Source organism: Bombus vancouverensis, chromosome 12 (genome assembly GCF_051014615.1).
Source record: "Bombus vancouverensis nearcticus chromosome 12, iyBomVanc1_principal, whole genome shotgun sequence".
NCBI classification, from domain to species: Eukaryota; Metazoa; Arthropoda; class Insecta; order Hymenoptera; family Apidae; genus Bombus; species Bombus vancouverensis.
In genome coordinates, this window is record NC_134922.1 from 8,701,102 (window position 1) to 8,729,013 (window position 27,912).

The window sequence follows — 27,912 nt, forward strand, 5'->3', positions numbered from 1 at the left end:
TTGCCACGTACACATATATGTATATTTAATGAATTAAATAATACCGTACAAAATGTACAAGATATATACAAAACGATCTTTATACAATAATCGAAGGCGTTGGACATGTTGTTTTCAAAAACATCTCGCGTTACGTAAATGGCCGATACGGGATTGTGGGAACAACGGGAGCACATATTTTACACATATTTTACACCATTTCTGTTTAGACATTGTCTCGTATCTATACGGATCGTAACTCAGCCTCGTTGCAATTTCGATTCCAGACCCATAAGTTATTACGTCGGCCGGTCGTGATTTATGGACAGATGACGCACCGCAATGTATCGTTCTATTAAAACGCAGAATCACCGTTTCAAATCAGTTTTTTCGAATTTTCCTTTCCATTTGTTTCCCCGTATCGCGTACACGCTTTCATACGATTTTTTAATCGAGTTTTAATCTATCGTCGTTGGAATATCATTCAGGCAATTACACGAAAACCTGCGAAGGTTTAAAGGAATCTTCTTGCACTCTATTTATATTAAGCTTTGGAAAATCGATAGTTATCGAGCAGAAAATAGGAAACTCACAATTTAATTAATTTTCCTTTCCATTTGTATCTCTATATAGCGCACACACTCTCATACGATCTTTAAATCGAACTTCGATCTATCCTCGTTCAAATATCGGTAATTAGCTGTTGGAAAAACTTAAACGCGTCCTTCCGCATCCTGATTGTATTTATTCGAACCTTGAAAAGCCAATAATTATCGAACGAGAAAACAAGAAACTGACAATTGGATTAATTATCTTCTTTAACCGGGCTGGCTACATTCTTGCAAACTTTCCAATCCGGCTACTTCCGTGTGGTTGTTATATAATTTTCTAGATCTTAGGCGTAGAGGAACTGCGGGAGATTACCTCGCGATTTCTACTTAGGCACGACCCCCGCTTTCGTAAAAGAGCAAATTTTTCTACAGCCTTAACGATCTTCTTGTATAAAGAAAAATTCTGTACATTTTACAAAATCGATTCTATATATAAGATTTCTAATGCAAGATCAGTCCTAATTTTTCTAAAAGAAGAACACGTCTCTTTGTGAAAGAATACTTTGTACAGTCTTTCCATTCCTCTCGTGCCAAAGTCTTACGCTTTTTTTCAGAAATGACTCGCCATTGTTTTGTACAAGATATACCTTAGCTTCTTAAAAGAAATTAATTATAATATTGGCTTATATTACAATGAACACTTTGTACAATCTTCCTTATGCTCGTCTTTTACTCTATTGTTACTTCATCCAAGATCTTCTCCAACCTACTTTACTAAGATCATTGGCTATCATGCTATCATTGCTTTTAATCATTGACTTCACCTCAGGGCACTGTAAATTTTCCATTAACTTCTGTATGCTTCGATAGCGTATTTGTATTATATAATAGACCTGATGAAGTTAGTTTCAAGCGTAACAATTAGACTATCCTGATTATGATGTAATCAGGCCTAAATTTAGGCTAAAGATGCCACCCTAAATTTAAGATTGGTATCCTTTTTAATTCTACTAGTCAAATTCTATCAAGAAAAAAAAAACAAACAAAAAAGAAAAAAGACGAAAAATGGGTCAGAAAATTAGAATGCACTAAAACACAGATCGTTCTTTCCAAAGAAATTTCCACAAATTCTGTCCTCCAGAATTTTCATATAAATTCAGTAACGAAGATTTTTTTGAAGTCAGGTGCAGATCCGCCAATGTCGTGCCTGCAGATGTCCCCATTGTCCAGGTAGCTGACGTCCGAATTTTTTAGGGTGCTCTTCAAGCTCTCGATCGAAAGATTCGGCATCCTCCGATCGACTGTGAGCTTGTCGAGATCGTTCATCGAGTAGCCGGGACCTATTCTCGTTTTCTTCAAATGATACGACTGTATGCTCGGCTTCGTGTCTATCAGATTGTTCCTCCTCTCTTCCGTCCCGTTCTCGATGATCCTCGGCGTGAAAGATCGCATGTTGACCTTTACCTCGCTGGCTCTCTTCGAGGGCAGCAGCTCCACCTGCAAAACAGCACGTTCTCACGATCCTCCATTATGCAATCGATGAAAGGCCAATCATGTTCTCGATGAAGTAATTCCAATGGTCCTCGCACTTTTCACCGACAATGTGCATGGGTAAAATGGAGATAGTTTTGTTGGTTTGTTCGCGATGGATTTTTCAACGAGGTTTAGTGTAGACTTCTAGGTGATAATTGGAAACTTGATGGTAATGTGCGATATAGAAGATTATGGCAGTTTGGTGTAAGTCTAATGCGTTCGTTGTTAAGTTGCTCCGCTTTTGGAATTGTATATTTTTTAATGTAAAAAATGGCTGTATCTTAGGTCTGAATGATAATGTTGGCAAATTTTCGTCGTCAAGTATGTTTAAGCGTGATTTGCTTGGAATTTCAGATGATAAATGGAAAGTTGGTGATTATATGCGATGAAGAAGACTGTGTCAATTTGATGTAAATTTAACGCGTTCATTACGCTATTAAAATGTTAGGAACTCTGCTTTTAGGAGTATACATTTTTTTTCTTATATCAGAAACATTTCATCATGAGGTTTATTTTAAGCTAGTGCTTGTTTCGGCACATTTGAAGTATGATTTAACGTGGTTTGCGTGGAATTTCATGTGATAAATGGAAAGCTGGTGGTGATGTGCAATGGAGAAGACTATAGCAATCTGGTGTATGGTTTAACGAATTCATTGCGCGCTGCTAGAATGCAGCTACTTCGCTTTTGGAATTGCATATTTTTTCCATTAGAAATGGCTTTATTTCGAGCGATAGTATTGTATTTGTTTCAGCACATTTTCGTTGCCGACTTTGGCGTGATAAATGGAAAGCTGTGGCGGTGGTGTGAGATGGAAAAAATCATGGGAATTCGGTACAAGTTTCACCTTTACGGCTACTAAAATATAATATACGAGCATAGTTTTCACTTCAGGAATTGCACCTTTTCTTCCATTAGAAGTGTTGAATTGAGTTTGAGTTTAACCGATGATGTTCCTTTTAACACATTGTTCGTTACTTTTGCTATGAAATTTTGTTAAAGCAGATGTACTAATTAAATTAACAGTTCAAATGACGTATGTGTAAATTGCAGCGAAAACGTTACATGGACTTTGGTAACTACGACTTCGAATCCAACCCTTTGCACTCCAACAAAATATACAACAAAACTCTTTGAAACTAAAAGTTACGTTTTGAAAAGAAGAAAGTTATTGTACCAATATAAATAATCTAAATTGTAAAGATTATTATGTGTTTCTTTTATTCCATTTCCTAACTTATATCAATGAAAATAAAACGAGGTAAAAATTAAAAAGAGAAAAAGGAATAATGTTTCCAAAAAAATGTAAAAATAGAGTACAAGTTTGTAAGTTTCTCAAATGTTCCTTTATGAAAATTGTAAGACGCTTTAGGAAGTATGAAAGGGTGCTGCTGGAAATGTTACCTTAGTTCCCTTACGTTGAAAGTATTCGAAATCGTCGTTGGCCACTGTGGTAACGGAGCAACAGCTTCTGCTTCGACTCCTGCAAGAGCTCATGGTATCGAAATCTCCATTCTCCAGATCGCAGCTCTCATCATCGGAAGTCTCATAACCATCACCTTCCTCCTGAGTCTCCTCTCTCTGAGTATTCTGCTGTTCTTTCTTCTGATCTTGCTTCTTTAAGTCGTACGTCCTCGAGTCCAGCGCCGGTCGATGGTACCTGAAACATTTTCCATAAAAAGTATTCATGCTATTCTTATACAGATCCTCTTGCACGATAATTTAGAAAATGATAATATTAGCGAATTGATAATTTGCAAGTTGCTGCACGATTTTGCAATATTTCAAAATAGGCAACAGGTGATTTTATAATCTTATTAAATTATAAAATTTATTTATAGATTCATTCAGTCGCTTGCACTTCGCAAACTTTTACTAACAATGCTAGGCCAATTATCCAATAGAATTCTAGGAAGCTTTTCAAACTTTTAATATTTATATCAAACAATCTTTAATATAATCATTAAACATTTGTAAATAGTCTTATGAAACTACGCTTATTCCATTACTAAACTTGTCATTAGAGCTTAAGAATTGTTTAATATTGGTAACTTGTAAGTTGTAAACTTTCGCTAATAATATTACTTGAACAGTGCAAGAGAGTCTCGATAATACAATTTCCAAAGAAATCAATAATGTTTACGATTGGCATCTAGCATGATCGAAGCTCTGATTTCTCCTCAGAGCGATTCTAGGGCAACGTGGCTCTTCCTGCAGATTGTTATCTAAGCCAATGATCAAATTTTCCAAGCCAAGCGCGCTCCTTGCGTGCCTTCTCGGAGGTTCTTCTCGAATCTCATCTAGACTCTTCGTAAACTTCCTTTTGCTGCAAGGATCATCCAGCTGGACTAGGTTTTCCATATTCTGACCAAAGACGTCGGTACTACCAATTTTTCGACGACTGCCGGGTAGCTCCTGGAAAATCTCATTTGGTCTTGGACGTTTGTTCTGCTGGTCCACGGTGCTCTTTCTCGTTGTTTCCACGACGTTTGCTTCTTGGCGTGGCTCGAAGGTCGAGCTGGCGTAGGAAGAGAGTTCTGCGGGGAGAGAAGCGTAATTATTGTCCTCGTTGAGAGATTGTATTCTTGGGTAGTGCTGTATCCCCATCGTTATCGTACCAGTTTTGCCTGCAACATCATTTCCATTGTCTCTTTTTTACCCTTCCAGGGCATTCGTCGGCGAATTTTGTTATTTAGGAATTCTTTGCGGGCTACACGAAAAGTTTTATTTTATCAATTATTAGTCTCTTAACTAGAAAATAAATGTCTCTCTCTTTGAAATAAAATTTCTCGCCCTTTGAAAATAAATTTCTGTAATTATAAAATTGAAAATTATTGAAAACACGACAATTTCAGATAGATTGACTTTGATTCTTCTAATATAACTGTGTTACGTATTATCTTGTTGTCTGGCCTTCGGTGGTTCTTCAATTAAGATCATTATACAGTCAGAATGGAAGAATTAAAAAATTGAGAAAGTGTGAAAGACTTGACGCATTATCTCACTAATTGGCCTATATTGATTCTTAAATTAAAATCAGTATAGAGTTAGGATAAAAGAATTCAACGATTGACCCACTCACTGACCCTATTAATCAACTCCATAAATTGAAAATTACAGAAAAATAATGATTCTTTACCATTTAGTTTACCATTATTTATGTCATCTGCTTACGGATTCGTTTCATCGAATAAATCGTTCTTAAGAACTGGATATTCGTGTGCTTATGCAACGAAATTATAAAATTAGTAGAAAAGGTGGAGTTACTTAGTTTGTCTTCCGAAAGACTCGGTTGAAAAAGTACGAGAGAATTGATTTTCAAGGGCAGGAGAAAAGTGTACCGTCAGAAATTCTAGAAAACGTGACCGAGAATATCGATTTCCTACTTGCACAGTGGCCCATAATTCAAGGTATTTGTGCTATCGTTCGCGAGGAAACGGCACTTTCTATCGGCGACGGATTATCGTCCCACGAAATTCCTAACGCGTGTTAACCGGATCGTGCGATGGTTCCCGATCAAAAATTCAGAGCATGTTCCGAGAGATAGTTGCCTATCGGCAGCTATTTGTCCCTGGTATCCAATAAAATGGCTCCTTCGGAGAATTCGTGATTCTCTAAAGATTTTTCGAAGTACAGATAATGCGCAAGAAACCATTGTCGGAGGATTCAGGAATTTTTAATAAATATTCAGCGTTGCAACAGCACCGGCATTGTTCGCCAGATCAATATGGCTGTGAAACCTTCGCACATTTCTATAAATAGGAGTGGAATCCATTGGTGGAAGTTGCTTCGAAATAATGAATATTCATCGGAATGAATGAATTTTTTAAATCGTTTCGGAAAATGATTTTGGAAATGTATGTAAATAAAGAGACTATATAAGTGGAGTACTCTGACAGAGTATTAGAATTTGGTGTTGTTACGGATGCGTGCGGATCGAATACATCCACGTAAAGACAATTTTTTAAAAATTAACCAACAATTATCCTTGTTATCATTCGTAAAAGAAATTATTAATTTCGTAATAATAATACGATACTTTTAAAATTATTCGAATAAATAATAATGAAACACTCGAATAAATAGAAAGCAGAATTTTAACGAATAACGAACGACTTTTATCCGGAAAAGATTATTCTGCCCGGAAAGAATTTGATAATTATTTCGACTAAGTATTTATTCCAAAAGGATCGAAATAATGTTCTAATTAAAAGTTGTACTCTTAACGCTTCGTAAATTAATTTAATCGCGATTAGTTTGATACACAAACCGTATCCTCGTTTCAACAATAATTAAAAAATATATTCTTTGCTTTTGAAATTATACTACGAACCATATAAAGTGCATTGTGGTCACGAAAGTATTCGAACATTTGTACCCACTTTTTATAAACATATGTGTGTCATACTTCCATATTTCGTATTAACTGTAGTTTTTATAACATATAATAAATCGCGATAGCCGGACATAGAGCGTGTCAATGGGCAACAAGCGTAAATGTCAGCACTAAAGAAATCCTACATAAGCTAGCTACCGCTAAAAACAACGAGAAAGAGAGAGAGAGAGAGAGAGAGAGAAAGGAGGAGAGAAGAGGCAATAATAGAAGGAGCAAAGGAAGCGTGTCGAAAAATTAGTGTACACTCGCCTCTGTTCTGATGATTGTGCAACCGGCCGTAGAGGCTTCCGTTAGTCAAGGGGAACTTGAGTCCGTGGTTCAGGTTCAACTGCAGCTTATACTCGGCGTCCTGCTCGAAGTGACGAAACTTCCCATCAATGCCGCCTGGAAGCGTAACAGAAATTTTTTCGTGAAATCGTCTAGAAACGGGCCGTCAATTTCTCTTCTGTTGTGGTCGTTGCGCAAAATTCGCTCACCTCGCGATCTATATTAGCGGAGCCGCAAAAATGAAACACATAGTGAAATCAAGCGTCGTGGCTCCACGTTGGCCGGCTATAAATCATTTCGCAGACAGAAATATCGGGACGATCGACGATCGAGAAACGTTCGGAGTATTATTTTATAGGAAACGAGAGGCAAAAAAAAAAAAAAAAAGAGGGAAGAACAAATAAATGGCGCTAGTAAAAGAGAAATTAACCGCGCGATACGCGGTTACCAGGATTGCGAGATGACGGGCTGTCGCGTAACTGATATTTCTCCTTGACGATTACGGGTTCGATGCAGCTCGTTCCCACGCGTGTACTCTGGGTCAACACGTTGCATTTTTCATCCTGCAATCGATACCATCCTCGCAAGAAAATATCGTAAAATCGGTCTATCGTGTCTTGATGCAAGATTTCTTGTAAGCATCGGATGTACCATAAGTCGGATATTCTATTCTATTGGAACACTCGCTGATCTCGTACAAAATATGATAATTGGATTGCAGATGTTTACGTAGATTTATATATTCTTATCTATATAATTAAGGATTAGAAAGATAATTGCTTTACTTATTAAACATTATAACGCTATATTATCAGTTACGCTACAAGCATTAGGATACCCACGTACTTGTTACATTTATTGAATTCCAAATTTCACTTTATTTGGTATTCCATTATGAGATGCATACGATGCAAATGCGATAATAGATTTATAATAAAATAATTAGAAACTAATGACAGTGAAAAGTATTTAATTTATATCTGCTAGATATCAATAATATTTGTGATCGACGATGTAGCATCGTATATTCTGTGCATTTTAACACATTCAAGTTCCCCATAAATGCATAAAAGCCCCCCGTCTAGCAATTAAATTAATTTAATTTATCAAAGAAACGACTAATCGATTAAAATGTTACATCCGTGCATGATCGTGATCCAATAAGCTTGCAGAAAATCTCACCTTTACTCAATTTATATTAGAACAGAGAATCACGTACCGTGAGATAATCTCCTCGCGTGATCCTGTTTCGTGTAGACCTTCGCCACGTAGCGACAGAACATTTTGTCGAACAGCGCCAGAAACACCGGCAGCAGGGTGTCCTTTACCAGAGGCAACCAAGTCGCCAGATTCTGGGTTGTGCAGAAATCCCTTAGCAGACCTGGCTTGATAGATATCACCTGGTAGGAGAAAGAAGATTGTTCTACGTTATTACCACGGTCCATTCTCTCCAGTGTCTCCTACATTCCTTTTTCTTCCAATCCCCCTCTCTCTTCTACACGCGATCTTTTATTTCTGACTTTTGTTCAAAATCTACAATTTTCTTACTCGTATCCTTCACTGGTTATTCCAGCAAACGAATAAGCGTAAATATTCAAACCTTTGGAAGTGTTCATATCGTGCTCTCATCGTACTCATCGTACATCGAGATCGTGCTCATGTACTGTTATCATAAATCCACTCCAGTGTCTTACGTTATATTTTTACTCTTAAATAAAGCTTCAACCGATCTATATTTATACAACATTTCTTCTCGCGTATAACCATAATATATACCAGTATCGTTTGGAAAAATAGGAAAAACACTCCACACACATATTTCACCCTGTCGCATTTTCCTCTACTACGAATCTCATCTAAGAAACTTAAATTCTTCTTTGAAACTTCCATTTCGTCGTGCGATCGCGAGAAATATATTTCCAGGATTTCTCTAGGATTTTCCTAAGCCACGAAGGGATAGTTTATTCTCTCGATCGATGAGATTTCGCCAAGAAATCGTGTCAGGAACGCTACATCGTGGCTTTCGCCGAGCGAAATATGCAGTGGAATGCAATTGGAATCGCGCGCGGCTAATTACTCGGCTCGTCTGCCCTCGACGCGTCGATAAACAAGCGACGCGCACGCTTCTGTAATTTCGCGGCCATGCTAATGCAGCCGCGGAAAGAGCAAGAAACCGAGAAAAGGGCGCGATGGAAAAAGAGGGAACGAGGGAAACGTCGAAACGCGTCGCCTTATATGGCCGGTGTGTTACTTTCGATTTTAGCCAACCGCAAGCGGGAAATCTCGCAGTGAAAATTGCGTTCGGTCGCGCTTTTAGAAGCGCGTTTTTTTTTCTTCATTGCGTGGCTGGCGCGTAAATAAGTATGCCTTGTATACCTTCGATACCTTCTCCGCGTAATAGCGCGTGAAGGAGAGACAGGGTTGCGTTGCAGTGGAACTCTTTGTTGAAACAAGATTCTAAACCTACTGCGATCCTTGAATTTTTATATTCCAATTTCGCTCTTGTTTCAGCAAACAGACAGTATTTGTAACGTTCGAAGAATATTCCATATAAGACTGAAGCGAGAAATCATGCACACCGACAACAGTTTACAAGGTCTTCGCGTTTTATTCAAGCCGCGTGGAAACATTTTTCGATATTAGGAAAATACAATTGGACTAAAAATAAGCGGGAATGTGATATATTATTCTAAACAATCAGACTAACGTTCTTATTTTTCTGGATCGCGTGACTAGGTTGTATAATTATCAAATAATCTGAGAATCAACACGTATCGTGTATAATGATAAACATTTTTACTGCGGCAAAGGAAATACATAAAAAATAGCCATTTCAAAAGATAATTCTAGCTTAACGTTTTAATATCCTTGCATCGTTTCTCGTTTCGCATTTTGACTTTTATATCCACTTCTTATTCTCCTATCGGATAAATAAAATTCCGTTGTATCTATTATTTATGTTGAAACGCAACTGCAAAGAATACAGAGCTTCTCCAAAGATGCTGAGATCCTCTGAAAGACAGATGTCCGCTGTTTTCCAACCTTCCACAAAACAGTTTCAAATACGTAGCTCGCGTTAACAAACGCAGCACTCGTTGCAAAAATGAGAATGGTCGAGCGACTCATGAATATTCACCGAGCTTCGTTCCGCGTTAACATTCGAGTCGAATAGTTCGCGACTGGATAAAACAAGATATACGACTACGACCCTTCGTACGTTCGACAAGAATATAACCGCGAACAGCTGTGGAAAAAGCGGCAAGAAATCGTGGCCGATTACGCAACAATGAAAGTTCATAGTCGTATTTCGTATCTCTCGGCCAGTGCAGAAGTTAATGACAGGATCGACGTAAGAAAAGGTTTCTAGTCGCTTGGGAAATCGCGCCGCGATTCTAGACTGGATTTACATGGAATTATATGTGCGATATGAATTGCACGTGGTCACTCGTGCATACTGGCTAATTTGATGAAATTACACGGATAAAACAAAAATAACAGAAATATCGAAAACGTTCTAAAAATTATTCCGAATCAGTAAAATTCTTCTAAGACACATTTTAATGCTTAAGGGCCTTACCAGATCATTACAAATGACCGGTTTCAAAATTTAATTTCAAATTGTGCACATTCATTGCTATTTCTTTCGTTCGTCTAACTCTATGTAAATTCGCATATTATCCGGCTAATCAATTTCTCAATTTTTGTCAATCTAAATTTATTATTACATTAAATCATTTTTAATAAATTAATAAAATAATAAAGAAATAAAATAATTTTGAAAAATCTATCGAAAATATCGCTCGATAAATTTGCTCTCTTAGATTACTGAATTTGGCGACGCGGCGAGAGAGTGGCTCTAGCGATTTGAATTCTGCGCGGCTATTACGCGTGCAATAACTGATATGAAATCGAAACTAGTATACCTTAATTAGATAGAGGGGAAACGTGCGTAGCGTTGGGCGTACCGAAAGCGACTCTCCCGTGGAAAGGGAAACCTCGAAATATCGTTCTATTAACACAGTGAAACCGTTTCATGGACGATATAATTGAATTTCGAATTTCACCCGGGAAACTAAGATTTCCTTCGCGTGATTCTGTGAAGAGGAAAGAAAATGAAGAAAATAAATCGCGTTGCTTTTTATGATACTTTCAGGGTTACGAACATCCTTATTTGGTTTATTGTTCTTATGTTCAGACTTTCTATCGGACCATTTAAGAATCTAGTTGTTCCTGTACGATAATTCGATAATTAATAATTATCATATGTATGTTTCCATTGGCTGGAAAAACCAATAACTCAAAACAAATAAATCAAAAACTCATCGTTTCAACGAATTTATCTTCTAGTTCTAGCGCTGAAGCTAATATGTAAAATTCATCATATTTTTTTGGGAAATATTCTAAATCTCTTCTAGAATTTCTCTTTATCAGAAGATAAAAGCAAAGCCCCAACAGAAAGACGATCGAAAACTGGTTTCTCATTAGCAGGATTAATCCCAAGTTAATATTGCTATCTAATAATTATCATCTGCATGTTCCCAGTAACTGAAGAAACAAAAAACCAAAAACTCGTCGTTCCAACTTCAGTCGTTCTAATGTTAAAGCTATCAAGAATAGAACAGGTTATGTCTAGATTCAGAAAGGCCACACGAAGATCACCGACTTGTACATATTATCAAAAAATTCATCTCCAACGACTGTGACCAGACAATTACAGTAGAATATCCTCTCCTATACTGCTCGACATACAGAAACCATCGTGCCTCAAAATCAACAATACTTTAGCAAGCTATAACATAACAATAACAAAGATAAATTGTTTGATAAACTGACAAACTGGCTAACTGAGTAGTTACTATAGTCGCTAATGGTTAAAGTAGTTGATGCGACTATAAGCAACCCAATTAACCAGTTAACTGCATTTGACGAGTGTATTCGTCGTCGCTTGCGTTTATTTACGCACTCCATGACCTAACCCAATGAGAGATTTTTAAAACTAAATAGTTGATTCTTCCATAGTTCCATAGTTTGATTGAAAACTTCCATAGTTGATTGGTTAAGAAAAAAGAAATTGGCATTTGCGTATTATTTCCAGAGTATTAGTAGTATTGTACAGGATGCTTTTCACTATGTCAATAACGATCATATGATCTAGAATATTTGCTGTTCTCGTGAAATAGAATCCTGTTTTCTAAAATTACGATAAAATTATAATAAAGTAACCTTATAAACCTCCTTCGCCGCAATATCGAACATTTACCATATTTCTTGTAAAATATTCTAAACCGTTTCTCTACAATTTCTCTCTGTCACAAAATAAAAAAGAAAGCTTCGGTAGAAAGACGATCGAAAGCTCGTTCCCTATAATTCGATCACGCCCCTGCTCTTCAACCTCCATTACTCGACAATTACAATACCCACGCAATCTCGAGCAACAGATTTTCTGCTCCGAATCTTTCGAAGAATACTCGTTGGCGTACTTTCGGCTTGTGGCGTATATTTAACACGTAACTAGCGTCGTTGCACGCGTGCTGCACAAGCGAATCGCCCCGGTTCGCGCGATTCCACAATGAGGGGCGCGTCGTATACTTCTCTCTTTCTTCTTCCTCTTATCTCGCAACTATTATCTTGTCTCTGTCCATGAGCAACGCGAGTTTCTCCAATCAATTTCAACGGCGATTCGCGTTGAATCCTGAACGAGCCTTCCAAGCATTTTACGCTATCGCTCAAGAGTCTAGATACCTGCTTACATTTGACAAGATACACTTTAATTATAAGATCACGAACGAATCATATTACAACGATTTATCCTTTACAATCAGCATAGCTACAGTAACGCACAAAAATATTCCGACACTTGTAGAAATCTTTTATGAATATGTGTATTCATTAGTATGTTCATTAATATATTCATTAATATGTTCATGTATATATTATACGAAGCATTCTGTAGTATCATTAACACCGTAACAAGACTATAGCTTGGATAATAAGTTCATTCACGTTTCCTTAAAAGAGTACATGGACATGTTATTACATTCATATAAATAATCTATCTATATAATCTATCGATATAATCAAAGAGTAATTCATTTATCCTATTTCTCTACAAATATGTATTTCATAATAAATTTCACAGAAATCTCGTATCTTTAAATCTTTTTAGATAATTTTTATAACATCCTTGGAAATGATAAACTGTTCCAGTGTTCAAATACACTTTCGCGAATCGCTGTATGTATGTAGTAGTAGATATACATACATACGGGTATATAGTAAATAGTAAAACATATTTTTGCTATCATTCTAACAGGTAATCTAGATTTAAAGCCATAATAAATACCATAAATACATAGTAAGTATTAATTCATCGTTAATTTGTACACTCTGATAAAATTTTATTGTTACTACGAATCGACCAAAGTGGCCGGATATTTATGAGTAATAGTGTAGCTTGCCTTTTAATTGTTCGACGAAGAACGCGGGAGAGTCACGGTGTTCGACTCGCGTAGAATTCGAGCGAATATATCTCTGGCTTTCTCGTTGATCGAGGTCGGTTCGGTTGACAGCGATTTGCTTCGCGCGGGGTGTTTGAAAGGAAAGTGCAACGCGAGTAAAAAGACCGAAGGTCTGAAAGTTGAGTTTATTCTGTGCCAGTGTCGCCTGGTAATCGCTTATGCTTCCTAGTCATCGTGAAACCGAATATTTCCTGATCGATGCGCTTAGAATTCTTTTCACGTTCGTTTTGGAGAGCGTGATGAATTCTAACATGGAAATAATACACTTGTAACACTTATTTTATAATAGATTACAGTGACGAGTACATTAATAGATCATGGTAAATTTAATGTAATTTAGTTTATGACTATTAATTAATAATTCCTGATAATAATCCAGTAGTTATTATTGAAACTATCGATTTAGAAGCCGATCTGTATTAAATATAGATTTTATTAAACATTGTAATATAATTCTATTGCAAAGGTTTGTAATAATATCTTATTGTATTGTAAATATAAAGATCAATGAACTTTAAAACATAACGTGAAATTTATTATATAAAGCAAAAAGAAAATAATAGTGCTTCAAAAGTACGAGAAATGTATTTTTAAATACGCTGTTACAGAGAAAGAAATAGAAGTAAAACTTACAATATAATTAGTTGAGTAATTAGTATACGCGTAAGCGTTTCTCATTTATGTACTGGCCACTAAATATCGTGGATGTGTTTATGTAACGCACTACATTGCAACGTTCAAGTATTTGTATAAAATCATTCGGAGAGATACGATCGTAAAAGTTAATGAGAAAAGTAAAATCGGAACAACGTAAATATTCGTCGACAGCAATAAATTGTTACGAATTAACATATTAACGTTATTAGTAGCAGTCAGACTTCGAAAATGAAATTATGGAAGATTTTTAACGAGAAATTAATATAAAAATTTTTTTATACCTTATAAATATATTTTTTAAATCCCATCGGTTTTTATAGAACGAAACAATTTTCGTCGGTTTTTATGAAAAATAGAATGAAACGATTTTTTTCTGGACGAAAGAGATAGAGAGGAAAGGAGGAGATTTCAATGAGTGGATCGAAGCAACCTAATTCACTGTTGGTCGCTGCAATAATCAATGAGATACGTCACACGAGCGATTATAAATATTAATGAGTAAGGTCAGGAGAAGTTTCTCTAGCGACAAGCTTGCCATCCAACGAATCATAATCGAGTCTGATATCGAGGTCGTAATCCATATTAAGCTCACACTTTCGAATATACTTGTACATTATCGGTCGTGTGTAATGATACTAGTTTTTCTGTTGCTCCTCCTCGCGTTCCTGTGCAGCTTTTTTAATGCTGGAATTTCCTTATTGATATGATTTTACATGGTTTCTTTTATTCTAGTGAGACTACTTCTTTAATATCCTTAACATTATTCTTTTTACTGTCTCTTTTTCTTGGTGACCTTGTTCTGCTTAAAATTTTTTTATCGTTATGAAATATTCCTCCTTAGTCTTCTTGCACTATTCTCTTTTTTACTGCTGAAATTCTTCTTCTTGCACCATTAACGCTGATTTTTATTATTACTATCTCCTTTTCCCTGCCTTTGCATCGCTTTTCCACTACCAGAATTTATAGTTTTAAAGTCCAATGTTTTTCCTCTCATTGTCGCTTTTTATGTTTCGATACTTCTGTATCGTGCACTTTTATTGCTGGAATTTCCTTCTCAAGGAAACTAAATACTCCGCTTTTTTACGATTGCCAAGAATATAAACTCCTATTTCTTTCGAGTGCCGTGGAATATAATTTTGTACCTAATTTAATAAAAACTCATACATGCATTCGATATGAAAGGAAAGTCTCGGTCATTTGTCTCCCTTTCTGAAGTGCTAACTTTCTCAATGATGAACGGAATTCCGGTGTGAGAGGAAGAGAATAATACCGGAGACTCATTCACTTCCGGAGGAAGGGAATTCGAGCTAGGTTCCGGTTTTCAAGGGTACCCTTTCCTTTTTGTAATCCGTTTGAATATAAAGAAAACATTTTTTGAAGTATTCCTGCTATTTAAAATAATCTAATAATTTTAATGTTCCTGGCTCAATCATGTTAATAAATTCAATAATAACTAGAAATTAAAGATATGTTTAAATGTCATCGAACAAGTAGATCATTATAAAACGATCTCTATAATCGAATACCAATTTACCAGGTTGATTTAATGAGCGAATTAAACCAACGATCTGCTCGTGTAATCTCAAGTAGTTCTTTAATAGCGCGTGACAAATAACATAATCGGAAATAAGTCAAATCATGCCCATTGCGAAATCATTCCCATTACAGTCAATAATTCAACTCACGCTACTAATCGGTCGATAGAAAGATAAATTGAAAAATATCACTTATCAAATCAGACAGAACTTTCTATAATTTGTAAATTCCTAACTCTACTGCAATTCTTGAATTTCTATATTTCAATCATACTCTTATTTTAGAAAACTGCTTTCCTTGTCAATAATAATAAACGTTCAATAAATAATATTTTTGCAAGCTTTCAAATAGTTCCTCGCCTTCTCTGAAATCCATTTTTGAGTTGCGTCACTTTTGAAATACGTGTACCATATATTCTAACGTTAAAAAAGTTACAATTAGATTTAAAATAACTAAAGATACGCAGCGAAATTAACCCGAGTCTACACAAATGAAAAAAAGAAGATAAAATGTAAAGCAAAATGATATTTACCAAAACTGGAAGATATTGGAAGACATAGCAAACGAAGAGAATGCTGTAAATCGTTGATCTTCCGCTAGCTTCGTCTATCTGGACCCTCTTCTTTCGTAAACAAGCTCTGCTGTTAGTGGATCCACTGGTGCACGATCCACTCGAAGGATCCCAATGTTGAGGATGGCATTCGAAGGCTCCTGAAGAATTCTTCGAACTCGTTTCCGATAGATCTGACACTGATTTCAGCAACTCGGCTTTCGGTGTACGACAGATGTTCCTGACCAAAGCCATCAGTAGGCTGATCACAGTCGTCATTGTCAACAGACACCGTAGTGAATTCATGAAAATTCCATATTTCAGAGAGATCTCCTGCGCTAGGAAGACGCAGAGATCTGGTTCGAAGTTGAGGACTCCAGTGACACCAACGCAAGCGCTGATCACGCTTAAACTGACCAGATGATACTTAAGATGATTTTTCGTAAGATTTAATGCTTCGTCGCCCATGCTTATCGCGGTGAAAATTGCGATTGAGGTCAGTGTCAGTTCTTGAAGGATGCTAGATGAGTTTAGCATCCAGACTAGGGTCGAGCAGAATTCTGTGAAATAAAATAATAATTATGTACTTTATTAATATTTCAACTTTAAGAGTCAAGGAATGAAAATTCTGTTTACATTAAATCTTATCTCTTTTCACTTATGCTTCCTCTTTTACCACACGTACCTACTTACACGTGTTATATTTAAATCCTCTCTCATTTTTACTTCATCCTATTTACACCTTCTCCTCAATCCCTTACTTTATTTAATTTGCTTTCTACTGCTCGTAGCCAATTAACTACCATCTCATTTTCGCTTCATTCTAACGCCTTCCCTGGTGCTCGAGTGACACTGGTAATTATGAAACCTTACGAAATTGTTTTATCGTGTAGAAAGCACAGGCAACGTTAAAAAAATCATACAAATTGTACTTTTTCGTTGTGCATTTTTACATAACTCGTGTATTTAATTTATTTTGTGTAAGTATTTACAGTCCAATTAATCGTACAATGTATAAGCAAAGTTTCCTAATGTAATAATTTCAATAAAAAGATTCCTTTGCTCCACGCTTCTAAATAAAAGTTTCCTATACAAAAGAATACTAAAAGATTAGAACGAGTTTTAGAATTATTTTGCCGAGTTTCCAACGCATCAATTACCTGTTTCCAAAGCTTTTATTATATTTAGAAAGAATGCATTTAAGGGATAAGATTGCCCCTGTCTATTCTCAAGCCTCTTTCGATCGCTTTCTCTTCAGACACTCCTATCATTTTCTCTTCCTACAATAATGATAGAGCAACAGATGCGTAACTTCTTGTTTCATTACCTCCAAAGTGATTAGTTGGCCGAATGAGAGTAAGAATGGCGTACAACAGCAATCCAAGCTGGTGAACCAAACTCTGCGAGAGAATGGCTACCGTGAACACGTCGATCTTCCGTTTCGCCGAGGATGGCTGGTTCTGATAAATCAGAAGAGACCAAGATAACAGCAGGATGCATATCGGAGAACCTACACAGGTGGGCAGCCATTCTCCTACCTCGCTTCGCATCTCTGAAATCAAAAGACAACGTCTCTTTTAATACCTATGCGAAAAGGAAAGAGAAAAATTAGCGTGCCTTTTTAACAGAAGATATAAATAATTCACATTTTAATAAGATGAAAGGAAAGTGAGGTGGAACGCCTATTCTCTCTGTCAAGGTTCTTTTCATTGACCCACGGGGAAAGTATAGAATTTACTGCCAGACTTAAAAGAGGCTTTTCAATCCTTTCAGGTTTGAATTTCTTGTAGTTTCTGCGAAAAATTATTTCTTTTTATTAACTGTTAGTAGACTGCGGATATTTGATTATATGAATAATAAATATACAGTGGCGAATAAAAGAAAGCCGAATTGATACTGACACTATAAATTTTAGTAACCTTTTGTATCAAGAATCTTTTATCATATTGATGATAATTACCTATTGCATAGTACAATAGTACAATATAATAATATTTATTCGCTCTTTAATTAAATGTAGATCTAATTTGTAAAATTATAGATACCATCTCTACATGTATTATACTTTTCATACTTTTCATTTTATAAACTTTCTCTTCTCTGCCACTTTAATTAAAGACATGGGGCCCAAGTGGACGAATTGCGTTACTTATATTTTTGTGCTTACGTATCTTATGTACACTCTCTGCATTTTTGCACTTTCAAATTTTTACCAACAACTAGTGATTTCTTAATTTACTAATATTATCGATAAATTAGTAGACAAGATATGCACATGCGTAAACGGATATTTAATCGAAGATATATGTACATATATAGAATTTACATTCGAATAAGATGAAAGGAAAGTGAGATGGAACGTCTATTCTCTGTTAAGATACTTTTCATTAATCCGCGGGGAAAGTATAGAATTTTCTATACGAGGCTTCTGCCAGGCGAAAGAAGATCGAACGAGCCGAAAAAAGAATCACTTCAATTCATCCAATTAAGTCTTTCACGCGAGGTAATTTCGCGCTAATCGTCCGTCTCGATCTCTACTCCCAGGAGGAGGCTCGAAACGGAACGAACTTTACAACCGGTAAAATGAAACGAGCAAACTATTCATTAAAATGCACTGGATCTGTCCCAGTTTATCAGAGGTGGAGAGATGATCTCGGATATTTGTGTGATTTTAAATTCGAAAATAGTGCCATAAAAGGCACAGGAAACATAAATTTAACAGTCGAGGAAGATTAAAGATCGCATCATCTACTTCTCTCAATTCTCTCACTTGTCAATAATTTGGAAACCAAATTTATCGATGAAGAACCAACTATCTAGGTCGTCTAACAATTTTCTATTATTTCGATGCTTTCCAATCCAACAAGTATGCTGCATGAAACCAATAGAATCATCATAACTAATTTCACGATACTCAGTATTTTCCAAATATTCAGGAATAGATGGATAGCAGGAATACGTATTTAATCCTGAAATCAGATAAAACAAAATTTACTTGACGGTGTATTGAATTTTAAAATCGCTTCTCTGCGCAAGACTTATCATGTTTCTTTTTTCTTTTTCATTTATTTATTTGATTCTTCTCGGCTTTGAATGGTACGCCATACACCAATACTATTTTTCTTTCGTGCTATGATATTTATCTCTCTAGTTTTTAATACTAGCTTAAAACCTGTTAATTATCCTATTATATCATGTTTCATCTTCCCTGCAAACGAGGCTAGAACAGTTAGCTTCCATGAATTTGGCTGAGAGATGACGACGAAATGACTGGAAAATGCCACAAGAATCGACGGATAGACAGAGACAGATAGAGGAAATAAAAAAAAAAAGAAAAAAGGAAAACGCAAGGGAAATTACAGGTGGAAGGAAAGGCTGGTTTCCTCGGCTCGTTTCAGAGGTAAGGTTCTCGTCAGTGAGAGTGGCAATGCCTTAATCTCGATGAAAGCTCTCGCAATTAGCGTCGTACGCGTCGAATTATTACATCCTCGTGCTCGAGGAAGAATGGCGGGAATGATCGTTAATCAACGAAGTTATTATCGCGAGAAGAAGGAAGTTCTTGATTGGTTTCACGTAAAATGTCAACGATGGTATGAAAGAAGGATAACGTGAAGAGACACCGGGCAGATCATGATTTTTCTTCCTCGTTTCAAGTTCCAAGTATTCAGCCACGGACTCTGCTTCTTCTTTCGTCTCAACTCGGCTCCGCTTTGCAACTTTCTATTCCGCGTGCGGCTGTGGTCTAATTTATTATTAGAAACGAGTCAAATTTTAAAGGATTCGTTCGACATTTCCACCGAAATCGTTCACATCGCTGAACATTTTTCAGTCCATGAAATTTATCTTATTTTCATCAATCCTAAACAATTCAGTAACGAAAATCATCGATGATCATCGCGTTGAAAATCACGTTCACTAATTAACTAATCGACATGTTAAGGGAGTGTACGAACAATTTGAAGATACGAGCCAGTAAAAAATAACTTTAAAAGTATTTTAAACAGCGTGGAGAGCAATATTCCCAAGTTGAGTAACTCTCTCTTTAAAAACGATGAAGTGTTCAACGATTAGTTGCATAAATTCCCAAGTTTTGCGCAAGTCGTGCTATTATCTTTTTTATCGTCGATATCACGTAAACTTCGTAATTTTACCGGGTTTTCACCAAGTCAGAAATTTTCAACGATTGTTACGCGACGAGGAAATTTCACTTTGGAGCTGTCAGTCAAGCTGAGGCCTCTTCGAGGCAATTTCTTGGCGGAAAGACTTTACCGGGATCGCGGAGGTTTCCAAGAAAAGAAAGAAAAGAATCCCAGCGAGGAACGAATCGAAACACGCGAATATGAAGCGAATGGCTCGTGAAATCTTTCCACAGCCTCGGTTACTTTCTCGTGGTCCTTATCTCGTTGATCAAAAATTGTAAATATGTATCTTCCATCTCTTATACCTCCGAGTGACCGGCTAAATACCTTCTCCTCTATATTAGTACATTAGTACACTGAAAATGGCAGGAAGGAAATAGCTGGAGTAAGGAAACATGAATGTTTCTCTCGACTGACGACCACTATCACCCCTTCCACTGCTCAAGCCTTCCATCACTTGTCTTGCTAGTTATCACCTCCTTCTACTTCTCCTCCTAACCCCAATCTTTTATGCTAAAGATTTGTATAAATTTTTATTTGTTTACCCTTCAAGATACGGATCTTGTCTATAGTGGAGGGGTAGCAATTAACAAATAAATTTCCGCTCCTCCCTCTTGCCTTTTGTAGGTTGCACAGAGAAGAATGTTGAATAGTATATGAGAATAGTTAGTAAAATTGGTACACTAAAAAGTGCAGCAAGGGAATAGCGGGAGTAAGAAAGTAAGAAATTTGGAAGCAAAGAATGCTTCCAAAATTCTTATGTATTCAAAATAGCATGAGGAAGGTTGGAAAGGTTCTTGTAAGCTTATGAGTCTCAAATGTTCGTAGAGTAGGTCTTACCTTTTCATATTGAAAATTTACGAGACTGTTAACATCATATTCATGCAACGTGCGATATTATAAGGCGGAAAATTTCGGTTATCCTTGTAAGAAATCGCTAAGGAGAACCGATGCAATAATCTTAATGCGTTAGTTGCGTAAGTAAATGAAGAAAATAATTAGCGAGGTGAAAATTTCAAGGAAATCTGGCTACCGGGGAGTTTAGAAAAATATTTGTATCAAACTTGATACAGGATATTTAATCATTCTTTCAAAGTATTTAAGTGTTGTAATATTTTAATATCACAGCACTTAATGATCGTCTTTCATACGTATGCCTAAATATCTTGTATATAATTAATTTGTAATTAAAGTTATATAACGATGATAAATATCTCTATGTAATCATGCTTTTCTATTAATGAAAATGGATATCAATATTAACAAAAACACTTGTTTAGAATCAAACCTGTTAACGTTATAGAACAAAATTTATTATTATTGTTAGTGCGTGAAACTTGTTACTTGTAAAATTTCGTCAGTAATAATGTAGTACAATTATGCAAGAAGAAAAATTACGTCTTTTTTATAAGACCATTTTAAAAAATGCATTTCTATTACTAATAACTTGTAAAGCAGTAACTTTTAATAATAAAAACAAAAGGAATCCGATACCGGCAATTTTAATTAGTTTGATGGTTGTAACGTTTTAAGTGGCGCTTGGACAAAGTGAAATTAGATTCAAAGTAGAAAAAGTCACGGAAACCAGGTTAATTTTCCTTCTACTGATAACAATGTCGTTCGAAGGAACCAGTCTGAAGATCTTGTCTCCATTATACTCGGTTCTTTAGCTCGATGTGAACGTCATTCTTCCTGCTGTTTCTGCCGGAAGTAGGTTACGCCGAAGAAAGTCCGCAGAATCGCGCGTGTCTGTATGGTAATGCCATAAAAAGGATTTACTTTCGCAGGAATTTGGACAGATATCTCGAGATTTTCGTTTAGTTTTTTTTTTTAGAGAAGAAACATGTATTTCTTATCCTATTTTCTCCATCCTTTCACAACTGTGTCCTTTTTAGTCTGCAATAAAGTTCTTTTATTATTCGTTGATAATATAGTTCTGTATAAAAAGAAGACATGGTGTGCATTGCAATTTGAAAATTGGATTATGTTATAGAATTATATTAATATTATGGCAGAAATCTTACAAATCGTAAATTTCCAGTTACTAAGAAAAATAATAAAAACATTTGGCATTTATGCATTATAATGTTATGGAATTCAAGATCATGAAAATACATATAATATACAAAAATATATAAAATATCCAAAGTATATTTTTATTATAATATTACTTATGTCCCATTTCTTTGACTGTATTCGCAAAATACAACACATGTATACAAATTTGAATAAATATCTGTAGTCTCACAATAAAACTTTCTCGTATAATAGTAACAGGTTTACTACTAAAACTGGTGAAATTCTACAAATTTATGAATCACAAATCACTTGATTATTGTATTTCACTGATTAAAATTCTGAACGAGAAGTCTATACGCTATACATTACAACCAACAACTAATGGTTACTCTATTCACTTTTATTATTATCAACAAGTTATTCGCTAATAAATTACTGTTCAAGAGAGTCAATTTTACCGAAAAGAAATAGATCTATAGTTTAGCTAATAAATGAATTACTAAAGTGCAGTGTTGCGTGCACGCAAGTACAATGAAGCGTGAAAGGACTAAAATTCTATTTTCAGGGAAGCTAAACTTTTAAAGAACTTTAAACTGTTAAAGGAAAACTTACAACTCTATTTTCGTAGAAAATTAAGTTTTCCATAGATTATCTAAAGAAAACGTAAAAAATTCCATTTCCGTAGAAGAAAGTTAAATTTTTAAAGGATTTAAAAAATAGACAAAAAACGAAAGTCCAAAGCGCTCAGGATTCGAATTCTTTCGTTAAAACGATAGAGCACCTAAAAAAATACCTCGAGGTTCATCAAGACCAGTTTATAGCCTAGGATTCCTCCTGAAAACTTCGAATGTTCCTCTCGAAATGTTAAAAAAGAAAACATCCATCGAAGAGGCAATACAAGTTTAAAAGCCACCGCTTCCTAATCACGTGGATCGCAGCACACACGGATAGAGGAACACGTTTATGACCAGCATGCCGGTCCATGGACTACGAGAAGCAGGGGTGAGAGGTGTGTCGTTCGATTAGACTGGAATGCTGGGAGGTGTGTAGCATCGAGCAAGGTCAGAAAAAACGCTCGTCGTCACGAAGCCACATGAGATCATCGAGGAAGACGTTAATATCTGCTAAGCCTGACCCTATTCTAACTGAGAGTCAACCGGTACCAACAAAATAAAATTCTTTTCAGAGATCTATGACTATTCTAATAAAATATCAAAACGCGAAAGAAGAACATTCTAAAGAGTGGACATTTGTTAGGCTTTTTACTGTTATTTTAAAGCCTGGCTACGAAAGGTGCGATAAATCTGAATCACGCGATCTCTGTCAATTTCTCCTGGTCGCGAAAGGCATCACTGGATAGCTTGTAGAAGTACATAGCTAACACTTGAATGCCATAAACGCGTATTAAATTTTTAGCAGCAATATCCTGCAAGCTAAAGATATCTTTGGTATACGAGTTGGTGCAGCTTTTTATGGTAAATAGAAAGATGTGTCTGAATATTTAAATACTTTCTATAATTTCTATATGTAGAATAACGAGCATATAATCGTTGAAAATAATTGTATAATCATAGTGTTCCAAAGTACAGGAAGTGTATTTTTAAATTCTATGGATAGTACAAAAAGAATTTAATATAATAAAGTAATTGAATTTTCGCATATACTACAGGAAACGTATACGTACATTTCTTCTAAGAAAATAATTAGACCACCAACTAAAGACTTAATCGTAATTCAATCTACATCAAAACCACTCTGCATTTCCTGCTAATTCTGTTACTCATTCGAAACTACTATTACATCGATAGTAATTTCCTCTATTTTTATAGGTTTTACGTAAACGAAAAACTTTTGTTAAAGTACGAAAATTCTAAACCTGATATTTTTTAAATTCCTGACACCCACGAAGCACATAATAATTCTAAGCTCGTTTCACCTTCTCCGGAAAAGTATTAGCTTGAACTTTGCAATCAAAAATAACTTTCATTTCAATCCATCTTTATCTTCCCCCGCGTCGAATGTCATCGAAGAACTTGGTCGACCAATTCAACTTCCTGAAACTCCAATAGACGTTCCTGAATAGCGCAATTTATCGGTAGCCGTTCGAGATTCAATTCGAAGTATCACACGCAGCATTCGCGAAGCCAAGGGAACGGCAATTCCCGCAATTACCTCTAGTAGGATGAAATTACGTTTCATGATTGTGACCTCTGGCCAATTAGGTCTTCTCTGTCGAGCAATCAACCAGCCTACGTGAAAACGATATTTAGTGTCACGAGTATCATGCCCCCGGCAAAACTGGATGCTCTAACTCGGTCATGTGAAACTCTGTCGCCCACTCTTTCACGGTGTCTCCCGTTCCTCTATGCTTCTTTATCTCGCGTAAGGAATGCTCCCTGTCTCTTCTGGGGCTTGAAAAGGACTCTGGCCTCCACCTTGAAACCGTTTCTCACGATGGTTATGCGCGATCCACCCAACAGGAATTTCGTTTTGCCAGGTAAGACGAGAAGAGGTAAACGTATGGCTTGATCCATGTACGTATACGCGTACGTTTCTGAATTTGGTGGTTCAGGTGAAAACTGGTTCCCAGAGAATTTCTCTGTCGATTGGATGAATTAATGTATCGACAAAGAGTCGACTTGTTTTCAAAGGAATCTTGGTTTCGATGAACTCTTCGGACTTTCCGAAGAAAAATAAAAATACAGGTGAATCGGAGGATCGTGTACTAATTTCTAAAATCGCAAGCAGATAAAGTATGCAGCTGCCACGATGCGTTCAAAGATAATTCCAGTGAATTAAACAATTAGTTCTCAGAAAAATTTCTCCGCCGATTGGATGATTTGATGCATCGATGAAGAGCCGCCGTGTTTTTAAAGAAATCTTGATTTCGACGAACTCTTCGGAATTTGCAAAGAGAAATGAAAATGTACGGTATAATCGCCGACTGAAAGTTTGTCTTTCTGAAGAAGTTTTCATCTCGATAAATTCTTGCGAATCGCAAGAAGAAACAGAAATTTGGAGAAAATGACTCTAGCGAATTGTGAACCTGGTTTCAAAAATATTTCTCTGCCTATCGAATGCATTCCAGCATCTATCGAGTCAACTTCTCATCAAAAAGTTTTTATCTCGATCAAGTTCTCTCTTCAAAATTACCTACCAGAAGGAACACAAAAATACAAACGAAGATCCGAGGATCACGTATCAACTTCCAAAATTATAAACAGACAAAGCTGAATGCTCAGAGACTGCGACATCAGCTCCAAGATAATTCTAGCGAATTAGAACCCTTCTAATTCGAGTTGTTGGCACCGGCACATGGGGTGACTGCATCGTGGTCGAAAAGTAGGTTACGAATACCGGCGAGAAAGTAACCGAGAACCGATCTGTCGTATCGTCGAGAAAGATTAGGCGCGGCCGGTTTGCATCGGCGATCACATTATCGGTCGAACGTGGCTTTGGCCACTTCGTTGGCCGTCTCCGAAGATTCAGGACGGCCTCTGTACGGCTTCGAGTGCCTTGATGCATCGATACTTTTTGTAGCTCGAGCCACCGTCAAGTACGTGCGTGCCAAATTCCATTCGGCCAAACGCAACCGCACTGTCTATGTTCCGCGTTGTTTCGAGGTCAGGGAAAAACGGCTATTTCGCGAACTAGGAATCTTCTCCACACATTATCGAATTTCTTCGGATACTTCTTGTGCAATTCCGTTAATATTATTAGCGAAATTTTACAAGTCACAACCTACAAATTAGAAATAAAATGAGAAAACTATGATAATCAGTTTTTGTAGACCTTTCCAATTTGAAAAGGAGGACTTAATACAATGTGGTTGAAGAAGAAAATAATAGCTGAGTTGAACTGAAAATATAAAGAATTGAAAAATAGCGGATAACTCACGAGAGTGTGTTATCAAAGACCCTTAGTATTTTAAAAAAAAATATATCATCTCCCCTCCTATTTTTCTGTTTAAGCGTGCACATAAAATTATTTTACTACCCTAGAGTAGCTATTCTACGGTAGAAATCATATACCATAGAATCTTCGTTTAGAAAACAAAATTAACATTTGATAGAATAAGATTTTATTAGAATTGGATGATCAGGTGATTTGTAGTTCTTGAAACTTATATTTGTAAACTATAACGAGTAAATTATGTATATGTGTTATATGAGGGAATTTATTGACACAGTTAATTCAATCGTGTAAGACAGCTCTACTATACACGTTAATGAATGGATTGTCAAAATACTATGAAAAACGTAGCTAATATTAAAAAGCCAGAACTAAAATTTCCAAGGCAATTTAATCAATTCGCCATTACGACTTCGTTTTACCAGAAAGCTCTTCAATTGACGGCTTCTAATTGTAAATAATAGTAGATTAGTGAAAAAATTGTCCGTATGAATATTTTACGAGGTTGATTCGCTATTTACGTGGGACTGTACCGTAAGAAAAACTTGTTTCTGTCTCGTAATAGGAGCTAACAGGAATATCTGATTACTTCCTTGTTATACTCTTTGCGAACTACACGCGATTATTTTTAAAGTTTCGCAAATCCAAACTACAAACCCTACGAGCCAACCAATTTAAAATCAGACCGAGATAAAAGGCTAAAGGAGTAATATCCTGCGAATCAGAATTCCGGAATACGACCGAATTAGAATTTCATCGCGGAACGAGCATAATTTCGAAATTATAGTACTAGGGTCGGCGTATCCGATTGAGGACTGCATTTACATTGTTATGCTCATTGAGCGAATTAATGCACCGTCCATAAGCTGACGCAAGGACGCGAGGCGGAGATGTCCTTGATAATTTACAAATCATTTCCGTTGTTAGCCAGAAATAATCGAAAACTAGGAAAGAAAAAAAATATCGGAAAAGGAAGATATAGAATAAATAAAAATAAGAGAAAATAATTTGGTACTCACTGCAGAGTGTCAGTGATTATGCGGAACTATCGTTGCCGTGGAATGCAACCGCATCGCTATTCAGAGCCTGCGGATGCGCGCGATCTCGATCAATCGGATCCTCGTGGCCGGTGCGACGCGATTTCTACGTTTTTGTTTCCGCCTCAGGCATCCTCAGCCTCCTCTGTTCTGGTCCAAGTACCGCGTGTTACGATTATATCAAAGATCGTACAAATTATTTACAGCTCGATGATCACTTCTAATCCAGGAAATGATACTTCTCTCTGTCACACTTTCTCTGATTAAACTTTACACTAGAACAAAAATACTCGAGTGCCCAATTTAAAGAATTGCAAAAAAGAGCAAGAGAGTAATAATTTTTTGAAAGAATAATTCCCGCCAAAACGCGAACAAATCGGTTTATGCACACCGATTGTCGGCTCTTGATGTCAACGCGGAGTACGAACACTGCGGAACATTTTTCCAAAAAACAAACTATCCAAAACAGTCACCGTATTTGTTTCGCGTATACCAATCGATTGGAAACTTTCACTGTTTGGGGTACCCTTAAAATTTCACTGGACCATCAGATTTTCGCTGCAATATGGGCACCGACCGTTAAATTAAATTTCCAATTAAATCGCCGATCTTTGTCTCGTGATCGACGACTGACCATTGACACGCATGAATGACAAGTGAAATTGTTTGAGCTGTCGTTAAACGTGGTATGTAAAGAACGGGCGCGTCTATACGATACCAGCTGTCGAGCGAGCAATATTGCCGCGAAGAAGCCCGGACCGGGACTGACTGGCCATAGGATTCATTTGGGTCAGCAGCACAACGTAGTATAGCGAAGGCA

The 27,912-nt window shown here is 36.4% G+C and overlaps 1 protein-coding gene across 3 annotated transcripts; it reads right to left on the reverse strand.

The window, feature by feature from the left end:
- LOC117155457 (uncharacterized) lies at positions 1 to 27,854 on the reverse strand. Of its 3 annotated transcripts, none has more exons than XM_033331431.2 (8): positions 27,075 to 27,854; positions 17,313 to 17,537; positions 15,968 to 16,545; positions 7,944 to 8,124; positions 6,707 to 6,841; positions 4,205 to 4,688; positions 3,480 to 3,721; positions 1 to 2,027 (listed from the first exon to the last, which is right to left on the reverse strand). In XM_033331431.2, exons 2-8 carry the CDS (start codon positions 17,533 to 17,535, stop codon positions 1,711 to 1,713), a joined length of 2,160 nt encoding a protein of 719 aa, XP_033187322.1. In that variant the 5' UTR covers positions 17,536 to 17,537; positions 27,075 to 27,854; the 3' UTR covers positions 1 to 1,710. The 3 variants fall into 3 exon arrangements, with proteins under 3 accessions (XP_033187322.1, XP_033187321.1, XP_033187325.1); XM_033331430.2 differs by having other exon boundaries at positions 3,466 to 3,721; positions 27,075 to 27,853; XM_033331434.2 differs by having other exon boundaries at positions 3,466 to 3,721; positions 4,205 to 4,598; positions 27,075 to 27,852.
- Between the last annotated feature and the right edge of the window lie 58 nt (positions 27,855 to 27,912).